The 16874-nt window shown below is 30.2% G+C and overlaps 1 protein-coding gene across 2 annotated transcripts in view; it reads right to left on the reverse strand.

The window, feature by feature from the left end:
* LOC111696258 (glutamate receptor ionotropic, kainate 2) overlaps positions 1 to 16874 on the reverse strand; it is a gene marked incomplete at its 5' end in the record, with an annotated part of 45077 nt that overhangs the window by 10740 nt on the left and 17463 nt on the right. For both annotated transcript variants that reach the window (XM_023465815.1, XM_023465816.1), the window contains 9 exon segments: positions 2216 to 2291; positions 5411 to 5483; positions 6997 to 7067; positions 8838 to 8917; positions 9857 to 9912; positions 10632 to 10669; positions 13108 to 13144; positions 14812 to 14893; positions 16125 to 16189. In XM_023465815.1, coding sequence (XP_023321583.1) covers positions 2216 to 2291; positions 5411 to 5483; positions 6997 to 7067; positions 8838 to 8917; positions 9857 to 9912; positions 10632 to 10669; positions 13108 to 13144; positions 14812 to 14893; positions 16125 to 16189 — 578 coding nt within the window.

Below are 16874 nucleotides of genomic sequence, written 5' to 3' on the forward strand. Positions count from 1 at the left end.
AGGAACTGAGTTTTTGCCACAGATTCTGATTTTACTATCGCTATATCTTTGCAACCTGATGGTGTAAACCTTAGATATTTTAAACTATTATTATTTGATCTAAAATGATTCATAGTTTGAAATTCTAAGGTTTCAGACATTGAGTTTGCAAACATATAAGCTGATAAGAAAATCAGAGTATGTGACAAAAACTCAATTCCTTTACTTTAAAGATCCAAATCCAAATCTAGCGAACATGTGGGAAAACAAAAATTACATGAATATCAAAAATAAAATGATGTAATTTAAAAAGCCTTTGCCACACATTCAATTGCAAATTAACTTTGAATAATGGGCAAACTTGCTTTTGCAGAATTTGAGCTTTTCACTTTCTTTTAACATGTGCTTTCCATTGAACTACATATTGTTAAAAGCGAATAACCGGTTTTGTAGGTCCATATATATATATATATAATATTTAGTTTGGTAAAATCTTTTGGAAATTCGTTCGTTCAGCCAAAAAATGACTGATCCACTCAAAATTGTTCTTTTTTTAGAGAAATAGGGTTAATACATTGTTTTCCTGTTTATCTCTGAAGATGGAATTTAATATAATTTCTGTTTAGCATTTGTATTTTAAGACCTTTTAGTAAACAAATTCCATTATCTGCAGAGGTTTTATTACTTGTTCTCAGACAGGGGAAGAAAAACATCATAAAAAATTCAATTATTATTATTATTATAAAACCATTCATCTTCTCTTACAGAACTGATATGTTTGAAGATCAGTATGATTTATACCAACGTCAAGTGTTTAGAAATACTTCATGACAAACTAAATCTTTATGAAAAGTTGATTGAACCTTTTCACGTTTGATGAATTCAACCGTTTAAAAACTTTTTAAGTCTTTGTAAAGAGAGATTAAAAAAGTTCGAAATGAAATTTTTCAAAAATGTTGCTTCCTTCCTCTGAAACTTCAGCGTATTTTTAAACTCATTCCAAACTCTAATTTTTTTATTACAATTTTTTATAATACTAGAAATTCAAGGCGCTTCGCGCCCTTCTTTCTAGCCTTAGAGGGCGCTTCGCGCCCATCTTCTAAATTAGTTGTGAACATGTTCTCTTTGTGTACATCGTAAAACAAAACAAAAATAATTCGCGGATTTTCACAAAAAATTTCGCGGATTTTCAAAATTTTTAAGAATTTAATGACGATCGAATTTTGATGGAGACAAATATTTGAAATTTTGATTTTTCATAAACCTTCCCTGGGTCCCTAGATGTCCCACAAAAAATTTGGGCCTGATCGGTTCAGCCGTTTTGACGTTTATTGGATACAAACAGACAGACACCAAACAGACAAACAAACAAACAGACAGACAAGCCAAATTTATATATAGATTTGTCAAGCTTTACACATATTTTTACGGTAAACTGGATTTTCAAATATAATTAAATTGTGGAGTAAAATCTAACTATCTATATAAAAAAACAAGACATTCATATGTATGTTGCTTATAGCCGGCCAAACGGCTAGACCGATTGGGCTGAACTTTTTTGTGGACATTCATAGGTGGCCGAAGGTGTTATATGCTGAAAAAATGGATTTTTTTTCAAATTAAAAAAAAAAATTTCCAAGGGTAACGCCGAACCCTTCAGCTAGTATCAAATAAAGCTCTGTCAGTTATAGCTGCAGCTGCAAAGAGCTGGACCAAATTGGGGGTAACATAGGCTAAAATTTTGAAGTTTTTTTTAAATTTTTTTTCCTTTTTTTCATAGGCAACGCCGGGCACATCAGCCAGTGTCTAATAATAGCACTCTCATAATAAATTCTAGATTTTTTAGCAAATAATTTAAAAGTTATCTTTTTAAAAAGTCCTTCAAAAATGGATATAACCCCACATGTAACATGGTATTTTTTGTCAAAAACAAAAATTATTCTACAAAATATCATTGTTTGCAGGGTTAAATCTAGTAATATATGTTTATATATATAAAGACTAACCTAACATTAGTGTTTGCAGGGTTAAATCTAGTAATATATAAAGACTAACCTAACATTAGTGTTTGCAGGGTTAAATCTAGTAATATATATTTATATAAATAAAGACTAACCTAATATTAGTGTTTGCAGGGTTAAATCAAGTAATATATGTTTATATATATAAAGACTAACCTAATATTAGTGTTTGCAGGGTTAAATCTAGTAATATATGCTAATACATAAAGACTAACCTAATGAGCATCTTCTCTCCACAATATATTGAATACCAGCATCTTCCATCATAAAAGCATACCCACCTGCCTCAACCTGATTTAAGATTTTAGAAACATAAACCCATATAAGCCCAGACTGTAAGCGTCATTTCAAAAGACTATCAATGCTAAGCTTATGGCTTATTGTTGTATTCACAACGGAACTCTTTAAAGGGAGTGTTCGCGAAAAATGAAAGCTTAATGCGATAAAAAAGCGCTTTTGATCGCTACTAATCTTATTTTCTATCTGTTGCGTCTATCAGGAAAAAATTGTTAAAGACGTCTCATACCGAATAACTTAGCGTCAATACAAATTGAGAAAATTGCAACATACGACTTAGACCATAAGCAAATCAATTTAATTTCAAACAAATCATTCAGATATTACAACCTTTAGTCATCGATTATCTTTCGCCACATTTGTGCATAGTTTATATTTTATAATATTTTGATTTCGTTTTTAAAAAAAATTTCACTGGCGCTGGATTTTCGAAAATTCCTGTAACATATGAAAATGTCGTCTTCATTATCAAAAATCCTCGGATCAGGAATAAAAGTAACTATCAGATCATAAAAAATAGAAAATATTATGAAATATCAACTAAATACAAATGCGTCGAAAAATTATCGATGATTATCGGTTGTAATAACTGAATGATTTGTTTGGAATTAAATTGATTTTTTTACGATCCGAGTTATATGTTGCAATTTTCTGCATTTGTATTGACGTTACGTTCTTCGGAATAAGTCGGTTTTAACAATTTTCTCCTTATAGACGCAACAGATAGAAGTAAGATTAGTAGCGATCAAAAGCGCTTTTTTATCGCATTAAGCCTATACCCCCTTTCATTTTTCGCGAACGCTCCCTTTAAACTGATCATTTTAAGTTGTGGTTTTGTTATAATAATGACTTTGCACTTTATTGCAAGAATTATATTCAAGAATTAAACACTTTTCAGTTTAGAAAACAACATTATCTTCCAAATAATCGATAAGATAAATTGGTGACGGAGGGAAGGCGTCGTTTTGTTTTAGATCAACTTAAGTTCGAGCGTCAAAGGGACAGCTCGGCTATGTAAGGTAGTTAAACTGAGTATGCATTGTTGTGGAAAAATTCTTTAGAATTCATTTGAGACATATACAATTTTTCCACGATGTATAATTACTGAGTTTGAGTGCATAGTCGACGTTCAAAATTGCGAATTTGGGAGGGTACGTTTCAGAATAGGTTTTTTTGAATTATTAAATAACGACGACGAAAAATAAAGTAAATATACAGAAAACTAATTAGAGGCTAAGGAACATATTTCTCAAAAGAAATTTGTCAATAAATCAATGCTAGAATCAATTATTTCGTTTTCATCATTATATTGAATTCATTACTTTCTTTGAATTTATTCGCAGATTTCTACAAATTCTTCAAATGTCGTCTTTTCAATAATAATTCCAGAAAATCTGTAGAAAATCTTTGTGAATAATGAGAAACTAGAAACTAATAATTGAATAAGATTACTTATTTTCTATGATAAGATTAATTTTTATTTTCTCCACCTGTTCCTAAACAACTATAATTGGTTTAATTTAAAATTTTGTTCACATTTTTTTGTTGTCGTTAATTAATAATTAAAACAAAAAAATTCTGTAGGAGTTTTGAACGTCGACTTTGCGCTCAAACTCAGGATTTACAGATCTTTGAAAAGTTTTATATGTCGCAAATGAATCTTGAAGAATTTTTTTCTCAACATTGCATACTCAGTACAACTACCTTACATAGCCGGTATGTCCCTTTAAAACAATAATGTTTCATTTAAAAAAATTAAATTATTAAAAATGTTTGTTGTATTAAAGAATCATAATAAGATCGCCCATATCAAAATAACAGCATTTAGATATTTTTGGTCTTTCAGAATTTCGAATTTTCAAGATTAACTTTGACGGTTTCTTTTAACATTGAAATAAATGGTATTTTTACAAAACAACTTGAAAGCTAAATTGGTTTGTTTCGTGTTTGATATAGCTAATTATCATCGGCCATCTTTGAGGGTTTTTCAAATGTTTCCTAATCAATTTATAGGAATTACTTCAGTTCATCAATGATACCAAACATAAGAATGGTTTTAAAGTGGGAAAAAAGATAATGTTGAAGAAATCAATTGTATATTTGGCTGGATAGATGTTTATTGATAATCTGAGGATTTTTTCTACAAATTATCAAAAATCTTGATGCTAAATATGCTGGGGGGAGAGGACGTTTGGTGCCCCCACTAGGTTTTTGCCCTATAGCACTCTAATTTTTGACACTATCACCGTTAATTTTTTTGACTTTTTTTTAGTGTGCAGAGCAGTAAATTGTCCGGTCTGTGTAAAAAAAAATCTAAAATAGCTCATAACTTTTTCATGACTAAAGCTACAGATCTAAAAACTATATTTGTGAAAAAGCCCTAAAAAAATGGATATAGAAACATGTGTCACACTTTCATATTTGTTTAAAACAAAAAATATTTTTAACATTTTTTTACCAATTTTTTGGCATTTTTTTCAACCCTCCCTAGCCCCCAAACTATAAAAGTTATCAATCTAATTTTTTCAATGAGCTGGCCTTGAAAAATTGGGCTATTAACATGCATTTCAACCAAATACCTATTCTCTAAGGCCTTTTTCTAGGACGAGGGGGGGGGGCGCCCCCAATTTATTCATAGATTCAGACCCCCAGCCTTCATAGGGTTAAACGCTTGATCAAAACATCAATTGTGGACACTTGGACACTTAAAGATATGAGGAATAAATGTTTAATCCTTCAATTAGAGAAATCTTTAAATGGTTTGAATATCACTGCTGAGAACATCTAAGAGGATTTAAACTTATCCAGAAGTCTTTTTAAAATAGAGATCATTATACAGGGTTACACTCAAAGGATTGTGCACAATTTATTCAGTATTTTTCTTTAAATACATGGTTCCCTACAGATGAAAAATAGTTCATTTATTTGATAATTTCTTCATAATTCCCTAAAAGACTTTATTCAAGGCTACAGCTCAAGTTCAACACTCAGAGTGTTAGTAATAATGTGTGTTATGTCGTATTTAAGGCTCATTATTGAGGATAAACCAGTTAATACTTTATTCCAAGATTCACAATACTAAAGTTCTGAACACAGAAAATAAAATAAATTACCTTCTCTACCCCCTCCTTGTTAGAACCAACCATTACTTCATCTTTATTGTCAGACATGAACTTCCACATTGTGCTACAACAATATATATTATATATGTACTTCCACATTGTGCTACAACAATATATATTATATATGTACTTCCATCTTGTGCTACAACAATATATAAAATATATATGTACTTCCACATTGTTCTACAACAATATATATTATATATGTACTTCCACATTGTGCTACAACAATATATATAATATATATGTACTTCCACCTTGTGCTACAACAATATATATAATATATATGTACTTCCACATTGTTCTACAACAATATATATATAAAATATATATGTACTTCCACCTTGTGCTACAACAATATATATTATATATGTACTTCCACATTGTGCTACAACAATATATATAATATATATGTACTTCCACATTGTTCTACAACAATATATATATAAAATATATATATTTCCACCTTGTGCTACAACAATATATATAATATATGTACTTCCATCTTGTGCTACAACAATATATATAATATATATGTACTTCCACCTTGTGCTACAACAATATATATAATATATGTACTTCCACCTTGTGCTGCAACAATATATATAATATATATGTACTTCCACCTTGTGCTGCAACAATATATATAATATATATGTGCTTCCACCTTGTGCTGCAACAATATATATAATATATATGTACTTCCACCTTGTGCTACAACAATATTTATAATATATATGTACTTCCATCTTGTGCTACAACAATATATATAATATATGTACTTCCATCTTGTGCTACAACAATATATATAATATATATGTGCTTCCATCTTGTGCTACAACAATATATATAATATATATGTACTTCCACCTTGTGCTGCAACAATATATATAATATATATGTGCTTCCACCTTGTGCTGCAACAATATATAATATATGTACTTCCACCTTGTGCTACAACAATATATATATAATATGCACTTCTACCTTGTGCTACAACAATATATATAATATATGTACTTCCACCTTGTGCTACAACAATATATATTATATATGTACTTCCACCTTGTGCTACAACAATATATATAATATTTATGTACTTCCACCTTGTGTTACAACAATATATATATAATATATATGTACTTCCACATTGTTCTACAACAATATATATAATATATATGTACTTCCATCTTGTGCTACAACAATATATATAATATATATGTACTTCAATCTTGTGCTACATATGTAATATATATGTACTTCCATCTTGTGCTACAACAATATATATACTATATGTACTTCAATCTTGTGCTACAACAATATATATAATATATATGTACTTCCACCTTGTGCTACAACAATATATATAATATATATGTACTTCCACCTTGTGCTACAACAATATTTATAATATATATGTACTTCCAACTTGTGCTACAACAATATATAATATATATATATATTTCCACCTTGTGCTGCAACAATATATATAATATATGTACTTCCACCTTGTGTAACAACAATATATAGACTATATGTACTTCCACCTCGTGCTACAACAATAAATATATATTAACCTATAAGTGTTGAATGTTGATGTTTTGAAAAAGTTACACGTGGATCCACAATAAACAACGCCATATTTTATCTAAATAAAGAACTCTAAAAGGGAGTGTTCGCGAAAAATGCAAGGGGGTATAGGCTTAATGCGATAAAAAAGCGCTTTTGATTGCTACTAATCTTACTTTTATCTGTTGCGTCTATAAGGAGAAAATTGTTAAAGACGTCTCATACCTAAGAACTTAGCGCCCATACAAATTGAGAAAATTGCAACATGCGACTTAGACAGTAAAAAAATCAATTTAAGTTTAAACAAATCATTCAGATATTACAACCTATAGTCATCGATTATCTTTCGCCACATTTGTATATAGTTTATATTTTATAATATTTTTTTATATTTTATTGTTTTAGAAAACGTTTTTAACGGATTTTGAAAAATGTGAGCTCACATTTTTCACTAGTGGTGTGCGGCATTCTTAGATAGTTGCGCAAGCGACAAGAGAAATAATCAAATTCAAAACAAGATAATCGAAGACTATACGTTGTAATATCTGAATGATTTGTATAAATTTAAATTTATATTTTTAACGGTCTAAGTCGTATGTTGCAATCTTCTCAATTTGTATGGACGCTAAGTTCTTCGGTATGAACCGTCTTTAACAATTTTCTCCTTATCGACGCAACAGATAGAAGTAAAATTAGTAGCGATCAAAAGCGCTTTTTTATCGCATTAAGCCTATACCCCCTTTCATTTTTCGCAGACACTCCCTTTTTAAGGACTGTAAGCGTAATTTCAAGTGACCTTCCATGCAAAGATGGCAATGCCCAGTTTACAACGGTATTCTTGAATACTTAACCTGATCAAAAATGTTTTTCTGACTCGAAAAGTGTTTATCAATGATCATTTTTTCAGTCTTTCTTATAAGCAAGAAATACGCAATTCACTTTTGCAGAAAATCCACAAATCAAAATAGATATTTTTCTAAAACGAAAACATGGAGTTCTAATTTAAACCTTTTCTTGCAAAGCTTTGCAGGATACCGACGCGTTACATATCGGACCCTGGAGATAATAGATTGTAAGGATAGATTCCAAGAATTTTATGAAAACAGAAATTTCTAACCTTCAACAGGGAAACTGAAAGAAATTAAAAATAAAATTAAACACAATTTACAACAAAATGTTAATTTAATTTGTCTTTAAATAATAAGTTTCTTTTTTAATTAAATGTATCTAAATACAATGTTACAGTTTGTAACCATTCGTTGATTAAAATGAAAATTGTTACACACACATAACTGAAGAATAAAGTTTGATTAAAAATGTTTGGAAATAAAATTTTGCCTCTTGCTTCTTACTAAAATAAGCATTTGTATACTAAATATGTAAACTATTATTTTTTTTTAATTATGCATGTTTATCACGAGCTCGAGCAGTAAGTAATATGGCAACGTAGATTTTTTTTACTCTCAGTACAACTGTTTTCTGACATCACAAGTGTCAACTCTGTTTATGTGTCCGATAAAATTATTAGAAATAGTGATTATCTTAGAATAAAGTGCTTATCTTACAGTAAAATAAGTACAATGTTATGTGTTCTTCATTGCCTGTTTTTACACCTTTTTATTTAATCTTGGAAAACATGTAAACTAATGGATGTTCCTTATTACATTTGATACTATGTGACGTCGTGAATAATTGGTATATTTTTCTCTTTTGCCACCTATTGTACTTGATAATCTACTTGGTCGTAATTGTTTTTTGAAATATATATATATATATATATACATATACATATATATATAAATTCTAATTGATCCAACTTGTTTTGAGGTATTTTAATTGTGAATATGACCTCGGTCTGCTTTGCAAGATCCTCAGCATTTTCTATCGGCCTCTCCAGCATCTCAGCAGTCAGCGAGGCTGCTAGGTTGGCTGAAATTATAATGGTTTAAAGGGACTGTACCACCTTAAAGTAAAGAAAATTACACTTAAAGGGACTGTAGCACGTTAAACTAAAGTAAATTACACTTAAAGGGACTGTAGCACGTTAAACTAAAGAAAATTACACTTAAAGGGACTGTACCACCTTAAAGTAAAGAAAATTACACTTAAAGGGACTGTAGCACGTTAAACTAAAGTAAATTTTCACTTAAAGGGACTGTAGTACGGTAAACTAAACTAAATTTTCACTTAAAGGGACTGTAGCACGGTAAAATAAACTAAATTTGCACTGAAAGGGACTGTACCACGTTAAATTAGAATAGATTTTGAATGTCTTTCTTTTGCTAGGAAGACGAAGTACATTGGAGCTTATCTATAGTTTACTAACCTTAAGATCTATAAACCTTGCTTTAAACGTACTTTGTGTTTAACAATCAATTATTTCTCATGAAATACAATGATAGAGATAAATGATGAAAAGGTCAATACTTAATGCTGGTTAAAATTAGTTGATAGAATCTATAATATACCGAGAAAGAGTAGAGTATAATATAAGATTAGAATAAAGGTTAAAGAATTAAAGAGCACTGAACTAGGAAAAAGAAACTTGTTAAGAATCAAGCGCCATCACAAGTACAAATATGTGAACTAGAGTTTATATTTTACGTAAAAGTTTGAGAAAGGCGTATTTAGTTACATTAAGAATCATTTGTGTTCATTTTTATAACTCCATCACCGAATTATAAAAATAGCTCTGCAATAAGAGTAGTTATGATTTGAAATATATTAGATTTTTATCTAATGTGCAAAAATGCCAAGCGCGGGTAAACGGCGGGAGTAACTATGAGTAACATTGGCAACGCCGTTCACTTCAGCTAGTCGATATATGTATAGATAATAATAATTATTATTAATTTTATGAAAATAAACCTGTATATGATGAAACAATAATAAGAGTAAAGAAGTAGAAAACACCAACAAGAAATCTAAACATTATTAAATCATTCGTTTGAATAAACTCTTTAAGAGACATAGTTTTTATATTAAACCAACTTTTTTACTAAACAATCAATTTTACTAAACAATCAATTTTACTAAACAAACAAATTTACTAAACAATCAATTTTACTAAACAATCAATTTTACAAAACAATCAATTTTACAAAACAATTAATTTTACTGAACAATCAATTTTACTAAACAATCACTTTTACTAAACAATCAATTTTACTAAACAATCAATTTTACTAATCAATCAATTTTACTAAACAATCAATTTTACTAAACAATCAATTTTACTAAAACAATTAATTTTACTGAACAATCAATTTTACTAAACAATCACTTTTACAAAACAATTAATTTTACTGAACAATCAATTTTACTAAAAAATCAATTTTACTAAACAATCAATTTTACTAAACAATCAATTTTACAAAACAACTAATTTTACTGAACAATTAATTTTACTAAACAATCAATTTTACCAAACAATCAATTTTACTAAACAATCAATTTTACTAATTAATCAATTTTACTAAACAAACGATTTTACTGAACGATCGTTTAGTAGGAAAACGAACGAAAAAGATGGAAAAAGAACGATAATAATGCGAACGAACAAAATCAGTTTATTTCTTGTACGATTAAAAAACGTGCAGGGTGTAGGGTTCGTTAAAATGTTGTTAATATTAGTATTTTCTACCTGGTGGACAGTGCTACTGGGCAGAACTCAGTTCCTTGCTAAACATACAAATATTTAAGGGATTAAAGGGATTAAAAGGAACAAAAAATTAAATAAAAATTAAATAAATAAATTAACGTGATTAACGAGATTAAAGGTATTAGTGAATTAAAATTTTTAAAGGGATTAAAAGGATTAAAATTATTAAGGTAACAAAAGTGATTAAAGGGATAAAAAACGGATTGAAGAATTTAGGAATAAAAGGAATTAATAGAATTAAAGGATTGAAGGGATAAAAAGGATTAAAATTGAAGTTATTAAAGGGGTTCTTATCTCAAATCCAGGTATATATAATCCTAGGGATTTCTGGATCCATGGGTAGGGTTTGTGTAAAAGCTTCACCTTGGATCACAGTGTTCTTAAAAATCCCTTTACAAATTTCTCTCTCTGGAGTCTGGATATATGTCAGGTTTACTAATAAATAGAGTTGGTCATCGTGTAGACTTTTATTAATAATATACATCATACATGGTTAATCTTGATTTATTCAGCTCTCTATGGTATTCGGGAAAACCACTATTCCACCTCTTACCCTTAACTAAAAGTAAATTCAACCTAAAGTCTGACCGCGTCAACCTTGTTGCACCGGCTAGTCCTATTGAGTGTCTGCTTTATTAACACAATGTCCAGGCGATACAGTATAAACTGGGACAGGAAAGGTTGACCCGGCTCGGAAATTCAAATGTACAATGGCTGCCCGTGCACTAATGAGGTAATAAAGGTTTACGGGTTTTCTGCCCAGCTATAATGGTTATTGAGAACTGCCTTAATCTCCAGGTTCTACATTCTGCTATGACTCAGAAAGAAATGCACCCAGATGCATGCCTTAATCTCTTGGTTCTACATTCTGCTATTACTCAGAAAGAAATACACCCAGATGCATTGCCTCAATATCGAGGTTCTACATTCTGCTATGACTCAGAGAGAAGTGCACCCGGATGCATGCCTCAATTTCCTGGTTCTACATTCTGCTATGACTCAGAAAGAAATGCACCCAGATGCACTGCCTCAATCTCCAGGTTCTGCATTCTGCTATGACTCAGAGAGAAGTGCACCAAGGTGCACTGCCTCAATCTCCAGGTTCTACATTCTGCTATGACTCAGAAATAAATGCACCCAGATGCACTGCCTCAATCTCCAGGTTCTGCATTCTGCTATGACTCAGAGAGAAGTGTACCAAGGTGCACTGCCCCAATCTCCAGGTTCTACATTCTGCTTTGACTCAGAGAAAGGGAAGTTTTGTAAAAGTAACCATACTTAAAATAATACAAAATTATTAACGGGATTAAATGGATTCAAGAGATAAAATGGAAGTAATAATTGGGAATTAAATAAATAAAAGCTATAAAAGTAATTAACAAGGCAAGATTAAAAAATCAATTAATTAATTACATAAAGGTAAATAGAGGAAATACAGATATTAAAAGAATTAAATGGCAAAATTAAATGACTTAGAAGGAATCAAACTAGTTAAAGAAAAAAACCTTGAGACTGAAAAAAATAAAATAAAATAAAAAACAATTTGCATTTTTAAAGGGTAAACATTTACAACAGTACCCTTAAAAACCCTAAACATATTCCGGCTTGGGGGCCAAGGGGGGCCTAGAGACCCTCCTGACGCCCCTCACTTTATGCTCAAAGCGGAACTTTTATACCTACTGCCTTAGTCCTTAGGCATACGGTCTGAATGCCTTATACCCGACTAAATCTATTTGTAGACCTACTTCCAGTCATTGGATTTAGACTTTATATACATTGAAACCCTTAATAACGAATACATCGGAAGAATTTATTAAATGTCGTCTTAACAATTTTTCAATTAGTTTTATCTATATTACGTAAATTTCAGTGTTTGCGAAAATAAATAAATAGCCACGAATAAACGGGAATAGTTTTAAAGAGTTCCATATAATCATTTAATTAAAAAACTAAATATCTGCAAGATTCCATTATCAGAAAGTGAAGAATACGACATTTGATGAATTCTTTCGATGTATTCTTTATTAAGGGTTTCACTGTAGTTATTTGGAAAGACTCCAACAAAAGGAAGCAAATTTAGGTTTTAAAATTATATAAACATTTTTTCACATTTGAATTCACCGTTTTCAAAACTGTATAATTTATCATATTTCGCGCATCAGACGTCGGCTGAATAGGGTATAAGTCACTTTTGTAGCGAACTCACAAATCTAGAGTTTTCAAAAACAAAAAAAGCATTTAATTCATACTTGATCAAACAAAGCGTGCCCTTGAAAATTTGACATGCCCATTTATCAATAAATTGTGTCACTTAAAATTACGGTTATTTTCCCTTAAAACTATTAATGTTTGATATATTTGAGTACAAGCAAGCTTAATTTTAACACATTCAAATTTTCTTCTTTTGATATTTTTGTAAAAAAATACAGAAAATAAAAAAAGTTGTAAATTATTTTACCTGCATTAGAGCTCCCACAGTGTGCCAGACACTGTTACTTTAAAAAAAGAAATGATAAAAAGGAGAAGCATTATTTGTAAAAAGGGAATAAAAAGGGACTATAAGCGCGATTTCGGGACATAAGCACGATTTCAGGACAATAAGCGCTTTCGGGACAAAAGCACGATTTTGTTAAAAAGGGCGATTTCAAGTGATCCTCCATGCAAACATGGCAATGCTTAAATCAGAACGGTAACTCTTAAAAGCCTTGTATATTAAGTAGTATGATTTAAATATCAATGGTTTTAATTTTGAAAGCTGATTATTTTAGATTGCAGTTTAAAAACAAAAGGGATTAGTGTATTTCTAATGCTGAATTATCAGAATTAAACACTTTTAACCCCCGACAATATGTTCCACAATATTGGTCACAGATAGAGATATCAATAATACCGTTGTGAATCAGATAGGCATTGACAAATTAGCATCGAGGATCACTTGACTTAACGCTTACAGTTGCTAATAAACTGTTCAAGTCTCAATTTGATAAAATTGCTAACAAATGTATTTTACAATAATTTTATAGTTATAAAAAAAGAAAACCATAAGAAACAATATAATGGAAAAGAATTTAACATCTCGTGAAAATCCGCAAAACATCTGTGAAAAATTCTCAAACCATTCATACTGATGATTGCATAAAAGCATAAAACGATTTGTTTATAAATAAAATGTTATAAGAAGATTGTTGCGTTTCAACTGATAAATATAAAAAAGAATACATATATTTGTGAAATGTTTATCAAAGGGATATTGTTATACATAATAATCTTTGTTAAAAGTTGCCATAAGTGATTCAACCAGTCTAAATGGACTGCAGAGTGTATGACGTAATTTCAAGTCACTTGCTTTGTCATGTATTGAGAAGTTTGATATAGTGAGCTGGAAACCTGCGCCGTAGCATAAATTATGACGATTTTTCTTTCTAAAAATTGATCATTTCCATTTATGTTTTCTCTAGAAATTGAATGATGCATTAAATAAAAATAAGGAAAATGTCAAGAATTTAACACTTTTTAAGAAAAAAAAGGAAATATCTTGCTCATTTTTGTGTTTTGATAAACCATCGTAGTAAATCGGTCCTTGAAATTACGTCGACATTAAGAAAATATTTAGATATATGTTTCCAGAAATTTAGTTAAAAATCTGAAAATGTGATAAATACCGTATATAGCTTTGTTAAATAATAACCGTAGTAAATTTTTATTTATTGAAGCATTGGAGGTTTCAAGGAGCATGGAATTATAATGATGTAATTGACCCGGCCCGCCCTACCGTAGGACTATACTTCCTTTACAGCTACGGTACTTCATTTGAATAAGAAATATTTGTCTGATGTACAAATACCACGTACACATGTATTCAGAATAGGTTATTGTATACATTAAACAGGGAAAAAATTAGGCTGAAGAAATATAAGCAATACTAGCGAATTTCTTTTATAATATAAAAAAATTAAAAGACGACCTTAAAACTCAAATGGAGTACCCCGTCTGCAAAGCATGTATAATCATGTGGTATAGGACAAACCTGATTACATGCTCCTTGATCTGATCTTACAGAATAAATAGTTTATGAACAGGACATTGCAAGTTTGCTTAGATACGATTTGGGATTAAGGCATAAGAAAATTTGAGTTTGTCCCAAAAAAATCAGTTTTTTTACCAGAAGGTCCACTGAGTTTCCACTTCTTTGGGTTCCAGAATACAGAAATTCGGATTGAACCACTCATTCGGAGAAAATCTACCTATAGCATGATATTCAGATTAAAGAACTAGGGTTGAGTACATGCGTTCAGAATAGAATAGTTAGATAGCTATAGAAAAGGTTTTTTTGAATTCAGACAGAACTGTTAATTGGATTCCTATATTCCAATACTCTAATCTTCTCTACCATAATCTAACTGCGCTTATAATATAATAGAATGCGTAGTATTAATTAAGGCGTCAAACGGATGACGGCGTAATAATTTTTAAACTCATTAAAGAGATTGTCGTTTTATTTTCAAATTTTATGTTCAATTTAAAATGAAATATGTAACATTCCAATGTTACCCTTTAAACCTTTGTCAAATCAATAATGTGAAGGAAAAATCGACGTTATTCTAGCTAGAAAAATATTTAATTTTAAGAATTACCCCAAAAATGAATAAAACAGTCACTATTAAAAATGTCTTTTTAAGCTTGTAAGGGTAAAGTTCTAAATAGAATATACCATTTTAAAAATTGAGAGCCATGCTTAACAGTATGTCTGCAATACCTTTTAGAAGCTTGATAATGAAGTTTGACGTCATTTTCTCTTAAGACTATTTGATAAAAGGAACATTTTCTTGCTGTATTGTTACTTGTTAGAAAACACTTTTAAGTATAATCTGCAATTACAATAAGCCAATTTACGTATTACAAGAAGCCATTTAAGTATTACAAGGAGCCATTTAAGTATTACATAGAGCACAATTAATAGCTTGTTTTATAGCTCTGCAAGATTCCATTATCAGAAAGTGAAGAATACGACATTTNTGATAGCTAGGCTTGTGTCCCTGTGTGGCATTTAGAGCACAATTAATAGCTTGTTTGATAGCTAGGCTTGTGTCCCTGTGTGGCATTTAGAGCACAAATAATAGCTTGTTTGATAGCTACACTTGTGTCCCCGAGTGACATTTAGAGATCGATTAATAGCTTGTTTGATATCTATGCTTGTGTCCCTGTGTGGCATATAGAGCTCAATTAATAGCTATTGTTTGTATTAACACCAATAGCTAACAAGACTGCACCCAGTGGTAGTGGTATTGATAGTTCACAGAATTATCCTGGTTGACTTTGCTAGCGAACGGATTGTACCTGGATAGATACATTTTGAGGACTTTTACGAAGTAGGCATATATTACAAACAGACACCCAGCCACCCAGACAAGCCAAATTAATATATAGATATAATATGCAGTTGACATAAATATACATGAGTATTGAAATAAATACCTATAAAGAATGTAAGGAATGCCACCAATATAAAGGCTGCCAGCATAGCAATCCAGACACCATCACTGGAACACATAATATTAAATGACATTTACATACAACATTTAGAATGTATAGTTAATTCTTGTAAACACATAAAATTCAATAATTCTTTAGATAATTTCAAGTAAAAATTTAATGGGATGATTCTATCCGTCCACTTATCTGTCCTTTTTCCTCCCCCCTGTCATTCCGCCCCCCCCCCCCAGGGCGGCCCCGTAAAAATTGTTCAGAGGTGCAATTTTCTTTTGACAGGTATATTTATAAAACTAGGAAAAATACAAAATATTTTTTTTATTTTGGACCAATTTTTCCGGTGCCGCCGGAAAAAAACGTGATTTTTTGGGCATTTTAGAACTTTATATATCAATAACTATTATTTTATGAATATTTTAAAAGAACAAGTTCAAAAAGTCAAAATACGTCGTTAAATTATAAGAGTTACAATTTAAAAAAAACTCAAAAAAAACGGAGTTTATGAACTGTTTACTGATCGGCCATTTTTGAAGGTATTTAAAAAAAATTACATTTCAAAATAAGTATAAAATAAATAAAATGAAAACAAAATTTTTTTTGTTCAGTTCTAAGGGTATTTTAGTGAGGTGCAAGTGCGCATCAATAAAATCGATGATTTTTGGGCTTATACTGCTTATAAAACTATGAATTTTCAAAATATTTAGTATTAGTTGGTTTTATCTTTTAGACTATTAT

The sequence above is a fragment of the Eurytemora carolleeae genome, unplaced genomic scaffold (genome assembly GCF_000591075.1).
Source record: "Eurytemora carolleeae unplaced genomic scaffold, Eaff_2.0 scaffold137, whole genome shotgun sequence".
Lineage (NCBI taxonomy): Eukaryota > Metazoa > Arthropoda > Copepoda > Calanoida > Temoridae > Eurytemora > Eurytemora carolleeae.